General features: G+C 32.2%; 1 protein-coding gene across 1 annotated transcript in view; it reads right to left on the bottom strand.

Annotated features, from left to right (window-relative positions):
- Positions 1 to 294: 294 nt before the first annotated feature.
- LOC106126236 (eukaryotic translation initiation factor 4 gamma 1) overlaps positions 295 to 16,167 on the bottom strand; it is a 26,129-nt gene continuing 10,256 nt past the window's right edge. Inside the window, exons 11-31 of the mRNA XM_013323747.1 lie at positions 15,960 to 16,104; positions 10,862 to 11,212; positions 10,320 to 10,631; positions 9,996 to 10,126; positions 9,755 to 9,902; positions 9,498 to 9,667; positions 8,873 to 9,076; positions 8,650 to 8,793; positions 8,464 to 8,548; positions 7,340 to 7,467; positions 6,907 to 7,128; positions 6,468 to 6,641; positions 6,087 to 6,246; positions 5,277 to 5,354; positions 4,093 to 4,363; positions 3,755 to 3,941; positions 3,379 to 3,558; positions 3,024 to 3,182; positions 2,660 to 2,876; positions 1,958 to 2,059; positions 295 to 1,633 (exon numbers count right to left, since the gene is read on the bottom strand). Coding sequence (XP_013179201.1) covers positions 1,554 to 1,633; positions 1,958 to 2,059; positions 2,660 to 2,876; positions 3,024 to 3,182; positions 3,379 to 3,558; positions 3,755 to 3,941; positions 4,093 to 4,363; positions 5,277 to 5,354; positions 6,087 to 6,246; positions 6,468 to 6,641; positions 6,907 to 7,128; positions 7,340 to 7,467; positions 8,464 to 8,548; positions 8,650 to 8,793; positions 8,873 to 9,076; positions 9,498 to 9,667; positions 9,755 to 9,902; positions 9,996 to 10,126; positions 10,320 to 10,631; positions 10,862 to 11,212; positions 15,960 to 16,104 — 3,648 coding nt within the window. The 3' untranslated portion in view covers positions 295 to 1,553. The remainder of the gene's footprint in view (positions 1,634 to 1,957; positions 2,060 to 2,659; positions 2,877 to 3,023; positions 3,183 to 3,378; positions 3,559 to 3,754; positions 3,942 to 4,092; positions 4,364 to 5,276; positions 5,355 to 6,086; positions 6,247 to 6,467; positions 6,642 to 6,906; positions 7,129 to 7,339; positions 7,468 to 8,463; positions 8,549 to 8,649; positions 8,794 to 8,872; positions 9,077 to 9,497; positions 9,668 to 9,754; positions 9,903 to 9,995; positions 10,127 to 10,319; positions 10,632 to 10,861; positions 11,213 to 15,959; positions 16,105 to 16,167) is intronic.

Below are 16,167 nucleotides of genomic sequence, written 5' to 3'. Positions count from 1 at the left end.
TCTTGTCTTGTGTATAACTTAACGACTTATTCTAATTCGGTGTAAATATTCAAATTAATCGTATATACCTTTGATGCGTCTTATGTACACATTTATGAATTAATTAAATTTTGTCATTGGATATTTCTACCATATCCAATAGGTGCACAAATGTAGTTAAGCCTGGACAATATTCTCTGGTAACCTTAAACTATCGTTTGTCCAGATTCAACTTCATTTATTCTATCAATAGATTTAAGGAATATGTTTTTATTACATTCTTATGTAATGAAGGGTCGTAAATAAAACATTGACTTTCTTCAAAAAAGTTTATTTACATAACATACATAGTAACTGATAAAAATAGGTTTAATCATAAAGCTATAGCCATATATATATAAAATAAGATATAGTTTACAATAGTCGATGATAATTGAAATATAAATCCCAAATTATTTTAATCTGTTTCAAAAGTGTCACAATTTATGTTTGATTATCTATAAAATTTAAATTTTTTATATATGCAAAGTATTTGAAATTTACGCGAAGTACACATTAGCAAATCAATTTCATGGATTTAAGCGCGTTTAATTTAAACACATAATTTATGCAAATGAAAAAAAATCTTTCAAATTCAATCAAATTAGACTCTAGTAGAACTTTAGAAAGTGTTGCATGTTGTGTGTATCATTCGCGATAATTTTGATAAATAATAATTAACAGTATTTGTAAAGTACAAACAAACAATTTAATAATAAAATCAATATATATAATATGTAGTCCAATCAGTATTTGAATATGTAACAATAATATTCAAGTCATTACAATTACAATCTATAATCCATACATCCATAAGCTGTTATATTTAAATCGTATTTATTTGCAACAAATAAGTAGTAAAATATTGGCTAAAAATTAAAAAAGAAAACATTTATTTCATAAGTTAAAAATAAAATGTAGAAAAAAAAATGTAAATCATATTGTATCGTGTACGTGTAGTTGATTTCCTTAATTGAGAATTTCATTAGTTTGGGAACAAAATGAAAAAAAAAACGGATTATAATAGTACATTACAAAAACAAACACGTAAACAAAGGTACTTACCTGGGGCGTGAGCGCACGCCGTTCTCTAATCAAGCATTAGTTTTATATGTAACCGATCCGCAACAGCATCGGTTCTTTTACAATAATAATAGTAGATCTGTGGCAGCAGGGCTCCGGCGCGGCCTCCGACCGCGGGACAGCACACGGCCGCATTTCTTCCCAATCACATGCACGCATCCCTCCTCATCATCCCACCATCACTCTTCCTCTCCTATACCATACCATGCCTTACTCTCCACTTAATCTATCTTTTTTTCTATATTTTTTATAATTTTAAACTTTGCTATTTAAAACAAAACGTCATAACACATTCATACAATCAAGCGTAGGCATCGCGTGCACTGTCGCCCGTCAGTCGTCGCCACATTCTACTATATTTTATAAACTATGTTAGTATTTTAGTATAAAAAAATATAGTAGAAGGTAATTGTGGGGGAGGCCGGCGCGGGGGGCGGCGGCGGCTGCAGTCGTCATTCCTCGCTGCAGGTGTCCTCGTTGTCCGCCTCCCGGATGTTGGTGAAGAAAGACGTCAGCGCCTTCAGCATCACCGCTGCAACCAAAGCAAAAACATACCGCTATTACACACACTCACAATATACAATCACTCTGCCTCCACAATGCATGGATAGGATGATGTGGAGAATAATGTGGAAGAAGTAAGTGTTTTTTTATTTCTACGCGGACGAAGTCGCGGGAAAAAGCTAATTCGTTATAAATGTCGCTTTTAACTGCAGTGACACTAATTACATATGATTACATATCGTCGTCTTTATTTTGTCAAAGAAGATGAAAAAGATGTCAATATTTTAAATGTCATTTTTCAAAGAAACAATGAAGGAGACGACAGTAAGCAGTAATCATAATGTTATCATACCTTTGCCCTCTGGTTCCTTTTCACTTGTTTCCCACATAATAAATCCTTCTACAGAGATGATGTATTGCTCATGTAGATATTGGAATATGTCCAATGTCAATCCTGGAATGAACACAATATTTATCCATCTTAATATAGTACGCATAAATAAACCATCTCTTCAATAACAACAATATTATTCACTAAGAAGATAATATTGTTTACTAATGAATCATCCACAGAGATCGATACTAAAATATCCTACAAATTACACTGATTACAGTCTCCGCAATAATGTGATGAAGTTCAAAAATTTACTTAACCAAATATTTAAACTGATAAGTGACATGTGTTACAGTGATGGTAAGGATTGTTTATTTTTAATCTCAATGGATGGTTTAAGCATTGTCCGCTGATTAAGTAAAGATATGTTAGTTAATTATTTTCGTTATGTCCAAAATGCTATTACTTTTTTTAATATATTGAAAGGAATGAGACAAAGTGAACTGATATTGTAAAATTCACAATTGTCCAATCAATGTAAAATCTGCTGCTTGTTAACTGTAAATTATAAAATTAGAACAATGTATATTGTTAAGTTACATGTGGTACAGTGGAGTGCGTTTAGAATTGTCTAACAGTGTAGCAGGTGTGTATAATGTAGTGCCGCAGTGTACAGTAATCAACTTTGTAGTGCAGCAGTGTTCAGAAGTGCAGACGTACCTTGTGGGTGCTCGAGGCGATGCACGAGGCGCTGCACAGCGAGCAGGCAGTCGAGCTCGCTGCGCGCGGCCAGCTCGTGCAGCAGTGGGGCATACTTGTGCATGCGCTCGCGGGACAGCCGGCGCGCGCCTTCACCGCCGAGAAGTGCGTGAGAGCACACAGCGGCCATCAGGGCGCGCGTGACCCACTCCTCCTCGCGTGATGCGCCCACGTTGTCCTACAATACACGCACACACATGTATACATATTTTATATAAACACAACAATATAAAAAATATTTAATTGTAAATATATTACATAGGTAATTTATTTTGATATAAGATTTTCATAGATACTTGATATCTATACAATAATCATTTTTTACCTGTATCCAACCGCGCACGCAGTCGCATGTCTCGTCAGCGTTCATGAGCTGCAACAGTTTGCTCTCAACCTCTGCGGGCGTCAGTATTATCTTTGATTCCTCAGAGGGAATGTCCTTTACAAGATACTCTAATTTATTATCTTCTAGCCATTTAGGCACCTGTAATGTACACAAAGTAATTAATTTCAAATGTCAAGCCAATTGTTGTGATGCTTCGGACTCCAAACTCGGGCTGGCTAGAGTGAGTCCATGTCGTGCTCTCTCGCAAAATAAGCCCATATGTTTTTGCTATTCTCATTCAGAATAAGAAACAGATTTACTGTGATAATGAATATTATAATATTAATATACTTACTTGATCTTCGTTCATCCATTGCTTGAACTCCAATCCCGACTCCTGCCATTTGGTCTTAACAAATGACACTCCCATGCTCTCCTTGAGGCTATTTATGATAGCTTTTAATATCAAATGACCATGCTCTGCAGGTATTATTGACTTTTCACAAAGTTTAAATACTTGAGCAAATGTAACATGCTGAAAATAATAAACACTTAAATATTGCACCATTTAGTAGGAAATTGTTTTACCAATAGCTAATAATTACATTGATATTTTTAAAGTGGACTTTATCATAACATATTTTTTTTAAAATGTATTGATTTCAAACTGCATTGTTTAAGTTTTTTATATTATTAACTTATATTATTTATAGTATATATGGTTGTTTTACCTTATTTTCAATAAGTGGGGTCATAAATTTACTAAGGTAGACATAAAGCATGGGTATGTCAATGTACAGGTCGGGCCCAAACTCAAATATCTCAGAGATGCCAGCGAGGAAGTTGCTCGCAGATAATACATTCAAGTTGACAATATGGAGAATCGTTTTTGCCACTGTGTCAATATCCTTTGCTGATCTGTATAAATTAAAAGTTAATTGTTTAGTGATAAGGTTTTATAAACATAAGTACATGATTATGTTATAGTGTTGAGTATGTTCCATAAATACATTTTTATTTTTGTGTGCATAAATAATTTAAATGAACATGATTAAAGTGAACTGCTTACTTTTCTAGTACGATATTGATGATTTCTGTGACGAGTGCCGCATGGTATTGGGTCGGGAAGCGTTGTTGTATTTCAATGACAACCTCATCATTGTCAAAGTTGAGACTAAGTCCGACCATGGACCTGACGGATTTCTTCTTCTCTTCAGGCAGGGGCTCTTGTGCGAGCTCGACGGCCGGCGGGGGCTCCGTCGCCTGCGGGGTAGGCGTACTGGCTGCCGGGCGAGGGGCAGCTTCTGGAGCGAGTCGGGCACGACTGCCGCTGCTCATGTCTGTATAATATTACAGCACAGAATGGTAAGTTTATTTCATATTTTTGTTGATGATTGCCTAACATATTTGTATTATATTGTTGGGACGCGGAATTATTCCTATTTTTTTTCTATTTAAATAGTACAATAGAAGTGTTATGAAATGATAGACAGTCACAGAATGGTATGCAAGTACAAGTACAATGAATACAGCCCAAAAAATAAAAAATAAAGTAATTCAATTTACATGAATAGGTCCTACACTGTCATAAAAAATAGTCTCTTTTTTGAGGTTGTAATTGCTAATCTAAAATCGACTATTAATGTCAATAAAATGTTTCAGAAATATACAGAAATATAGAAATGTACTTTCGCACTCTGTTTCTTCATACAAAATTATTAATAATTGTTATAGTATTTAGCTATGATGTATCTATATTTAGTCCATTTTTGACGGATTTTTATAAAAATACAGTATCTTAGTTTCTTCAGAGAATATTTTTTTAAGAATGATACAACAGTGGACGCCTAATTATGCATGTTTGTAATAAATGAGAGGCAACAACTTCAAACAAACACTGTCATATAAATTATCTGATATAAACATTTAGAGTATCCGTAGCTATAGATGTTTTAGTTTTCTTTCTTTGCGATTTACTATCAGATCTATTCTCCCGTAATTATTTTTAATAACCTTTACTATTTGCCTATTTCTGACTTATATATCTTATTTAATGGTGATACTATATTATTTTTACTCGGTGACTGCATATTAGTACTCCTTTTTGTTATAGGTGCATGAAATCACAATTAACTTTGATTTTATTCAATTTCATTGTTTTAACATATGCATAAAGCTAGCTTAACATCTTCAGTTGTGCAGTTAAAACTAAAGGTGTGTAGCGAGCTTTATTTGAACACGTGTATTACTTACTAAAGTCACCTCGGGAGTTAAATGTTGACCTCTCAATGGAAGCTCCTTTTGTGTAGCTCGTAGATAAATCAGGATTTGCTAAACGCGATAACAAAACAATAAGCGTGTTAACATTGTAACATCACAATACCTTCAGCTATTCAACAAAAGCAATGAAAATTCAGAAATAGGCATTCATATGCATTGTTGCTTTTCTTACATATGTTTCTTATACCAGATATGTAAATAATTTTTATTTAAATGAATATATTTCATCATCAGCTCACTATACGTCCCCACAAAGGGGCTCGGAGCCTACCCTAAGTTAGGGGTGAAATGCATTTAAGACAAAATGAATTATCGGTCATCAAATCAATTTTTCAATCAAACCGTGAATCCAATTTTTATTATTTAAGTTTAATGTCAACAATTACTTATAAAAACTTTCAATCTTGCTTTATACAGTTGAAAACCTTGATCAGACAGGAAATAAAATGTCGCAATATTTTACAATAGCCATAACATATATAACATAACAAATATGAGAGTCAATGTAGAGTTTAACATTTACGAACCTGCTAATACTAAGCATTACGCGTTTCATGATGAATAAATAAAAATCATAAAAATAAAACGTAAATTATAATAAAATGTAATTTATGGTAGAAGGGATGAGAATGAATCGAAAATGATGAGTCAGAATCTTGTATACGATATTAGAAATTTGTCATAATAGTGACTAGTTGTTTACTTATCCATCCTTTTTTTAATAGATATTGTGTTGTGCGATTTTTAAATATGTTAAATTATTCCATGTATTCATACACAAACCTCTAAGCAATGTAGGATCAGTGGATGAGTTCTCAAGCATACTATATTTGTTCTTGGTGATTCCAATCATAGAGTTACTGCTGGCCTGCAGAGTGTTCTTTGTACCCGAGCCATGATTCCATCCAGAATGCTGGGGCGCAAGTTTGATATTGCTAAGATTCTGTAATATTAAAATTCATTAATATTACATGTTCAATTGAATTAATTTGCACAACTATATATAAGATTTTAGCTATCTATAGTGTTATTAATTCTTTAATATTTGCTTTAAAAAAAATTAGTTCCATCCAGAGATTTGAAAGTGACATCTATTTATATTTTTTTACTTATCAAATATTTTTTATTTATCGGAATTTGTTCCATTTAATGTTTATTTCCTACCTTTTGGGTACCAGCTTTGAGTTTGGACATATCAACGGTATTGATTCGTGGCGATTTCCAGTTATTATCCATAAATGAATTATTATTCTGACGTCGGCCCTCGCCGCCGCGTTTGCCGCGACCGCCGTCCTCGCGGCGACCGTAACCACCGCCCATCGGAATGGAGTTCATCAACTGTTAAACAATAATTAAAATTTAACAATAAACTAGTGACTATATTAAAATTATGAAAGAAGCGAGCACAATCCGACCATAATTACTCTAGTCATTGGATTTTACCGCACAGCAAAAAACATTATCAAAATAAATAAATTGTAGTTTATGTCATACAGTTTGTTTTCTTCTCCAGTTATTGTCTTTTTACATTGTTTAGAAAATTTTGTAATAGACTTGGCTAACATTAATCAGTAGTTTTGCAAGACATTTGTATGTTTGTTACCTCAATATGTCTCTGTTGTTGTTCAGCTTCCTTTTGAATCTGGTCCATCATCTTGGGCTGAGAGTCGACGACGCTCTTCACTACCCAGCGTCGTTGGCGCAGTTCGATCACGTCTTTGATCATGAATCGCACACGACTGCTTATCTTATTTGATTTCTTGTCGACAATCTCTTGCATTTGTTTGAACACAAGCTCCAGTTGTTCTCTGACTTCGTTTTCCACCTGTTTATAACAATTGGAACATTGTTTTAATAATATCTTACACAATTGGTTGTTTCAATCGTCACGCCGTAGCCGTGAGACTTAATTTTTATTATATTGTATGTATGTGTATATGTTTCATTAGCTTATATAAATATGTTGTCTTGGAGCCAATCTAAGTTAAGGATGGGTGGTATGGGGTTTATTATATATATATAAATTGAAATTATACCTGTTCCCCAATAGTGGTGAGCAATTTGCAAAGACATTCAAGTTTTTCTTCTTCTAACTTGTCTACAAGATAATTCATACAATAAACCATAATCTTGGCAGTCAACATCTTCAATTTATACAGCTCACCTGAAAATAACGATACATTATAAAAATAAAATATACTATAATACTAGTATTTTACAATGACGCTTTCATATATGAGAATAACAATAGAATAATGTTAAATTCCATTTTATAAAAACATATTTCTAATGCATTAAGAATCTCGCGTTCTTGCGCGCGCGCACATCACATTTGTTTTTAAATCTAAAGAACTGTCTAACATACAAATTAGGCTTATAAGAGCAAGAGATACAAACAATTTCTACAAAATGTAGACTTTCGCAAGCCAAACAAACCGATAACAAAATTTCTCTGAGTTGATTGGACACTGAACATTCAATTCAAACCCAGTATAAATATTCTTGTCATGCCTGGTTTATAAACCAGTGCAGTAAAACAGGGGCACTGGCCTGCCATGTTTTGGTTTACTGGCGCCAGTTAGCTTTTACATTATACAAATTGTATGTCGGTAGTGATTTTGAGCACTACTGTCTTATTCTACTGGCATTATTTAGACCCGGCAACTAGAAATACAACTCTGTACGAAAAGTTACGCCATCCTTACTATGAATTTTGTTTTCAGTGACACATGTATTGCTGCACACATTGTTGTTTTGTTAATTATGTAACATATCACAATATGTATAATTATATGAGTCATTAAAGTTGAGTTCTGGGGTCAAATTCTCAGATGCAGGTTATCAACTGTACTATACATAAGCTACAACAGATTGGCAAAGCGTAGTAAATATTCGCTGAAGCATTTGCCTATATGCATTAAACATACATTTTAGAAAGATATTCAAAATTAAATGAGACCTTGTAATTGTATAAATAAAATTCGCATTCGCTACTGAAAGCATACACATCAAATGAATAATCATTAAACAATTTTTATGTTATCAAGTACTAGTACAAAAAATACATCAAACAAATAACAGCTGGCTATATAAGGTACAGATTTATGAACTAAACAATAAAAATATAAAAATGAATAAAGTGACAAAAAAAATAACTCACCAATAAATCTGACATTTCCAACTGATCTCATTCTTAACTTTCTGTTTTCTTCTTCTACTTGCACTTGAAGTTCCTTCTTTTTGACCTGAAATAATAATTATAAATAATTAATTACATGATTAGTTGCTTTAAGAAAATAACTATAAGAAAAAAAGAAATTATATAATATAAATAGCATGTACTTACAGGATCAGTGCAATCATTCATTTCTTTCTCCAATTTCAATACATTCTCATCAACTTTATCTGTAACAAACTGATTCTGGCATTTGCTGATGATGAGAAGTCGGAAATTAACATATTTGTCCGGGGAGCCATTATCTGCAGGCACCTGTGTAATTAAACACAATGTTATTTTACATTTTACATTCAAAGTTTACATTTAATGTAAACATATTATATGTAATTACCTTTATTGATGCAAGTTTATTGCACATATTAGCATAGGCCTCTGAAAAGTTGGGCTCATCGATCGCCTTCTCAAATACCAAATCAATGACGCCTTCTAAACGGCTTTGAGTGTTTATTTCCAATGTCTTTACTTTCTCCATTAGAGTGTCAAACTTCTGCGGCGTAAGTTTGTTCAGAATACCTCTGAATTTCTTATACAACTCCTACAACATAATAAATAGTGAATCACAAAAGGTTCATTTTGAATTCAAATTGCATACAATGGTGATGCAATAGAATTGAATTTCATAACCTTGAAATGACGAAGGGGAGCCATTTGTCCCTGACCGTCTCGGTCACAATAAGGAATAAAGTTATAGAATAAATGTTTATACAGCTCTAAAGGAATAAAATGTATAAATTACTTCAGATACGATTTTTAACAGACTGATTGATGCCCTGTTCATTAATAAATACTAATTTCAAATAGTATTTACTATTTTATTTGTAATATTATAGTAATTGAAAAAAAAAATCCTAAATTATTAATTCAAAGACTGACAATATTTATTCTCTTTTAATATTTTTAGAAAAAATTAGATAAAGGTTATTGTGGATGATTTTATGACTTTTCCCTTTATGTACCTGTGTTTTGAATTCTTCTTCACTCAGACTAGCAGCCTTCAGTCTGGTCGGCTTCCAGGCATCTTTAGACTGGTTAAGCTTTACATCTTCCCGAGTCAGTGATACACGGATCACAGCTTTATGATGGGTGCTACCACTAGGCGAAACGTTTAGCTTCATGCTACCTTTACCTGGATAATAACGTTTTATTTTCAAATTTAATGAACAAGTAATTTTACTTTAACATTTTTATTGCAATAGACAAAAGTTATATTTACCACCGGTGCTTAAGTTCCTGCCATCCTTCTTAGGATCCCGTGGTGTGTTACTCCTTGAACCTATACTTGAGTTCTTTGCAAAGTTGGGGAACAAGGAATCATTAATAGGTCTGGATATTGGGTTGAAGGGCTGCGGCTCTTGATGTGGCTATAAAAAAACAATAAAAATATATATGATACTATTGTGTAATATTTAAAAAAAAACACACACTTGTTTAGAGAATTAGAGTTATGCACTCACCTTTATTATATTGCACACTTCTAGCATTGGTGCATTTGGCTTAGTCTTTGAGAGGGGATCATCTTTAATTTGCATCAATAATCCAATATCATAGCACTTCTTGCCGGCCTGATTTAAAGGTGACCATTGATCTACAAGATAATTAAATTTAACATATTAATATATACAATTAAAACTACAACAATGTGTTTATATAAATAAAACAATGATCGGCAACCTCGGTTCTAAAATATAAATAACTTAATATAGTATATTGTTTTTGCAATTTATCTACATAATTTAATTTAGATTCCATTCTTTCCACAGTAGACTCAGTGTACTTACCATTGTCATATTTGTATTTAAGTTTTGGAGCAGAAGGTGCAGATTTTTCATTATCATCAGCAGTTGATGTCTTCGACTCTTCATCTGAGGTTGGAGCATCTTGTTTTTGATCCATGCTTACTTTGTCTGTATCACTTTCGACATTATCATTGGCATCAATATCTTTAGAATCTTCTATGTTAATGTTATTAGAAGATTTCTTATCATCCTTAGGGTTATTTGTGACCTTTTCATTTTTGTATATCTCTTCTTTAACACTTTCTGACTTCAGTGTCACTTCATTGTCATTGGCATCTGCTGATGGTGCAGAATCTAATGTTCAGAATAACATTTTCAAAATCATTAACTAATTACATACACTTCTTTTAATTTATTTATAGAAGAAACTATTTTGGGAATTATTAAACAATTTGTATGAAATAGTACAATGTTCTCATCAGCATAAGTACATATTACTATAAAGCAATGATATGGTAATGAAGTGAAATTATAATTTACTTCTTACTTAAAAAGAATTTAAATAAAAATAAAATGGTACTAACCTGTTATCTCATTATTAAGATTAATATCCTTCATTTTGTGTTTGATGCTGTCAGTAACAGCTTTATCTATGCTTTGTGAAAGCTTTGCCTGTGCTTTGTTTACACTGGAGACTTCTTTGTTCTCGCTTAGCCTAGGTTTGGCAGTTGATTCTATAGCAGACTTTTCAATATTGTCAGTGTTATGATCTGTTGCAGTTACAGCAGACTCAGGTAATGTGGGCAGTTTGTTGTTGTTTGATGATTCAGTTACATAAATTTCTTTTGGAGTTGCAGCTGTTATTTTTGCTACTTTCGTTTCCGTTTTATGTAGTTGACTTTCATGTTCAACTTCAGGTATAGGCTCTGAACGCACTGAAATAAAAATAATATTTAAAGAAGGGTAAGGTTTACATTTTATTAATGACATTTGCATCTTCAATAAAGAATTATTTAAAGGGATAATGTATGTTGTTCTCAAAAAGAAAGTACATTAAACTTGTTGAACAACTAATAGTGTCATTTTATTCAATTTTTATAATACAGTCAATTCATAGTTATTCAGTAACTTAAAGTAACAACAAACAAGTTAGTGACCATTTGAAGTTGTTTTTTACTTCTCAACATAACTTTTACTAGTACATGTGGTAAAAAAGTAAACTAACCTCCTACACTAAAGATATGATCTGTTTAATTTCCACATTTAAGTCTACAGTTTAAAGACTTAGTTTAAAAGTTAATAATATATTAAAGTTTATTTATCTATATCAATACAGTTCTTAAAAACTTAGCAATACCTTTTCATAAATGTTAATAAAAAATACCACACGACAATTTTAGCAGACTTTCTCAGATCCTAGTTACGTCTTAAAACAAAAAAAATCTCACCAACTACAGCAAGGTAATGTATTTATAATATAACCTGTCTGTATCTGGAGATTGTTGAAGTAATAAAACGTGACATTACTTGAATTACTTGATGGAAAATCACGTCCGTACACGCAATTAAAATGAAAGTAGATAGTCAAAAATTCTTACACCCTTCAAAATTATATAACCTAAGTACTCTTTTAGTTTGTCCTAGATGTCGATTACTTTAAAAAAAAGAATATCAACGCACGTTAGACAGTAAATCTTTGTTTTAATTCTCTAGCTGGTCCGTCGCTTTTGCTCAAGCAAGTTTGAAGTCTATAAATAGAGGAGTGAGGTATTTCCACGTGGGAGTTACGTCTAGCACTGTACGTACCTGATTTTAACACACTCGGTACCCATTCCTAATACACATTTATACCACAATCTTCAAATATTTAATATTCAAGGGAAATTTCAACACAAGATTCGATCACGTATCAATATGGTAAGACGGTACATTTAAAAGGTCACTCAAGGATTTTGATTTTTAGCACTCGTTTTAACTGAATCACTTTACTTAAGTACTAAATTAAGTAATCTATTTACATTATAATAATTGGTAAATTAATTAAAAATGTCAAAATTTAAAAATGAATGTTAAAATTCAAAATCATTGTTTAAATAATAAAAGCTAGGCAGCCACGCGCAACATTTCTGAAGTCGAATCCGCCATGTTGGATCATTCCATGCGGTGGATAACCTACGAGTAGTGTTGTGCGCAAGTACAAAAATAATCGATATTGTCTGCGAACGAGTATTCGGAGCGTCATATTGACATTTATTTATATTTATTACCACCAGCTGTGTATATTAAATCTCTGACTTAGTTTATGTGCTATTCCAAACTGTAATCTATATCTGTCCCAATTTGCTTTCAGATTCGTTCTGCCCTTCCTAACTTAGGCTCTTCGTACCCAAGGCAACTTAAACGATTGCTTTCAAAAAATGTGGAAGATACATTTTTAAAACTCTTTCAAATATTACAAAACATTTACAGATCAAGAAGGATGTTGACTATTTTTTTAAATTGAAAGGGGTACGCTAATGAGCTTTCATAATTTAATTTCACTTATATTCACTGGGTCTGATAACATTATTAGTCTATATATGATAGATCCATACATCCGAATATTATAATACTTCAATTCATAATATTATAATACTAACATACGTACGCTGAATCATAACACTGAAAAGTTTTGAAAATCCGTATTATGGTTATCATTAGCGTTTACCACATATACCGTCTACATTTTCAATTTTAAGTGCGAGTAAAGAAACCATAAATATTTTCAATGTATCCTCAAAGTAACAAATTAAAATAAAATATTTAACATTTTATTTTGTTACTTTGAGGATAAATTGAAAATACATATTTAAAAATGTTGTGCAATATTTTTATTCTCGTAAAGGATTTATTTTAAAATGTTATATAATAAAAACATTAATGATTAATCTGTTAAATTAATGTGTTAACTTATCTGAGGACATTAATTGCGCGTACATTGCGTGGTGCTTTTGTTACGGAAATTACTGATAGTCGTTTTGCAGTCTATGTGGACCTCTCACTACATCACTTATCTTTTTCCACTTCAAGTATGATTACTATTTTTATTTTTAAAATATAAAATTTTCAGGTACGTGTCAATAAAAACTTTGACAAATACATAACTGCACTTATTATTCAATACGTCATATTTTATTCGATTCCTTCGAGTGTGAATTATATTAGTATAATATCGACAGACCATGAAATCTCATGCAAATAGGTGACCGTGACACTGCTTATTTGCAAGTAAAAAACGAGAACACGTCAATACGAAATACAAAGTTATACCTTTCATTCGGCTCTGAACGAGCGACATGTAACCATGAATAAATTACCAGATTCCTATTTACGTCATAGTGGAAATCTTGGAATAAAAATGTTATACAATTTCAACTGCAAATATTATTGACATTAATCTTGTATTGTTTTAATCGATATGGTATTATATTAATCGATTTTTCAAGTGTACGATAATCGATTAAATTTTCAATACGCGTTACAGCACTGTCGATTGACATTTCTCTCATATCTAATCTTGTCATTGAGTTGGACCTATCAAAAATTTACAATCTCCTTTAATCTTGCACCATATTTTTTCCGCCAACTTGTAGCTTGTACTAACATTCCCTGCATTCCGAACTTATAACTTGTTTTTACCATTTAATTCTTTCTTACCAGTTAATTGCTTATTGTATCAATATTTTATATCTTATTTGTGACAATTTTTGCACGTATTTGATGATAGTGGAATAAACTAAGACATTTAACAATTAATAACGCTTACTAAATAAATAATATAATTTATGCAAAGAAAAAGATAAAATATAACTTTTATTTACAGACAGTAAGGAATGTAAAACAATCAATATGCTATTTACTAGACTAGCCATTTATAATAGTGCATTTCCACTGTACATAATGATGTTACCATCCTGGCTCATTCACTCAAGAGATAATACCTATATATGTATGACAGTTGTCTACTAATCACCACATGGTAAAGGATAATGATGTGGTAAGATATGTTCTTTTCTTAATATCAACATTAATAACATGGTAACAAATAATACTTGATTAATAAAAAAAAAACTAACTAATTATTAGAATTACATCTAATCATTCCCGAAGGAATATGAATAGAATGACACTATTCCTCAAAATGCGGGAACATTTGTTTAGGAAGTTTTTACCATTAGAGAACTTTATCTGTATAGTATACCATCTTTATGAGAACATAAATAAGTAACATTCCAACTGATTTCAATTAAATCGTAGTATTGCAATGTAAAGGAAACAAGGTGTTTGTTGAATTTAAAAATAAAGATTCAATACCAATGAGTATATATTGATATTCAACATTCAAAAAATCACTTTTAATAAAATACATTATCATTTGCAACTCTGACATGATGTTTATAAGGTTGAAATTTGCTTGAAATAACTTTAGTCATAGTATAACATTGCTATCTGTAATCTAGTACTTGTCTTCTCGTCGCTCTTTGTATAGTTTGACACCAGATAGTTCTCATTATAATATTAGGCTAGATCTTTTAGTATTATAATCATATATAATAATATGAAACATACCTCAATCATCAGCTGGCTAATCTTACTAAATATGAATTTATGAGCACTTGCAATGTATACATGAGTATACATAAGTATGAATTATTGCATTTTGTATATAAAATTGTAATAAACAACATATCAAATCAGTGCCATTTAAAAAAATTGCTTTGTTAATATAGAATAAAAAACCGTACTATCTAAATTATACCAATTCCACAAACAAAAAAACACCACGCGATTTGGGGATGCGTCATGAAATTAAAGTTTTTAAAATTATTCACTTAACGTAACATTCTTTCGTTATTAGCAAAAAAAAACCGCCTGACTACGGACAAACACAAGAAAAAGCAATATCGAATTTACTAACACTTCACTTGTAAAATCGGTTCAGTCATTAAGAATATTACACCTAAGTATGCGCGAAAAACATTAACATTTTTCAGTCAGTCAGGTAAAAAAAAACAATATAAAAAAGTTGACCGTTACTCTGAAGTTCCTTTATCTTCAAGTGAAGTAGTGATCTGAAGCGTTTTGTATTATTCCTAAGTTTCCCCATCTTGAAAATTATTCAAATCTTCCAACACAAATAATGCACTTTAATATATTCACAATATCGGGCGCATGAACAAAATAAACGTCTCCTCAAACGCACGACTATCTTAAGATTGACGTTCGGGACTAAAGATCACGCAAACAATGTGGGGGACGCAATCTTACCCCGCCGCCGCACCAATTATTCATAACGTATACAAAAAATCTCCTTCAAACGCGTCCTTCAAAAATAGTAGCACCGGGTTTGCGAATAATGTTCTAAGGCTATTTTAGAATTGAAAAAACATCACCATTTGTCCGTGTCTCAGACAGGTCTTAATAAATATGGCAACCAACAGAAATATTCGAGAATACACATATACATAAATATGTAAGCGTACCTATTATAGACAAACGTATATACATATCCGGACGAACATTTAAAATTTAAAAAGGGAACATAAAGTTGGGCAAAAAAGTGCTTAAATACCACGCGGTACGTTGTATATAGAGTCGAAAATGGTTTAATTCTACACAATATATAAACAGTGATGCACTCACCTAGTGACGTGGGTCCGTTAGGCTTCGTCGTCGTCCCCTTTTCTTGAACGTGTTCTTTCGGCCTCGTGTCCTCTTCTGTTTTGATGCGATCCCTTTGCTCGCGTAACATCTGCGTTACGGGGTTGGTCGCAGCACTGCTCTGGGTCTGCGGGGGTTCTACCACTACATAGGGAGCGGGGGCGGGTGCGGGGGCAGGGGCAGGGGGCTG

The sequence above is a fragment of the Papilio xuthus genome, unplaced genomic scaffold (assembly GCF_000836235.2).
Source record: "Papilio xuthus unplaced genomic scaffold, Pxut_1.1 DF825017.1, whole genome shotgun sequence".
Classification (NCBI taxonomy): Eukaryota; Metazoa; Arthropoda; class Insecta; order Lepidoptera; family Papilionidae; genus Papilio; species Papilio xuthus.
This window is presented reverse-complemented; position numbering and strand designations above follow the sequence as displayed.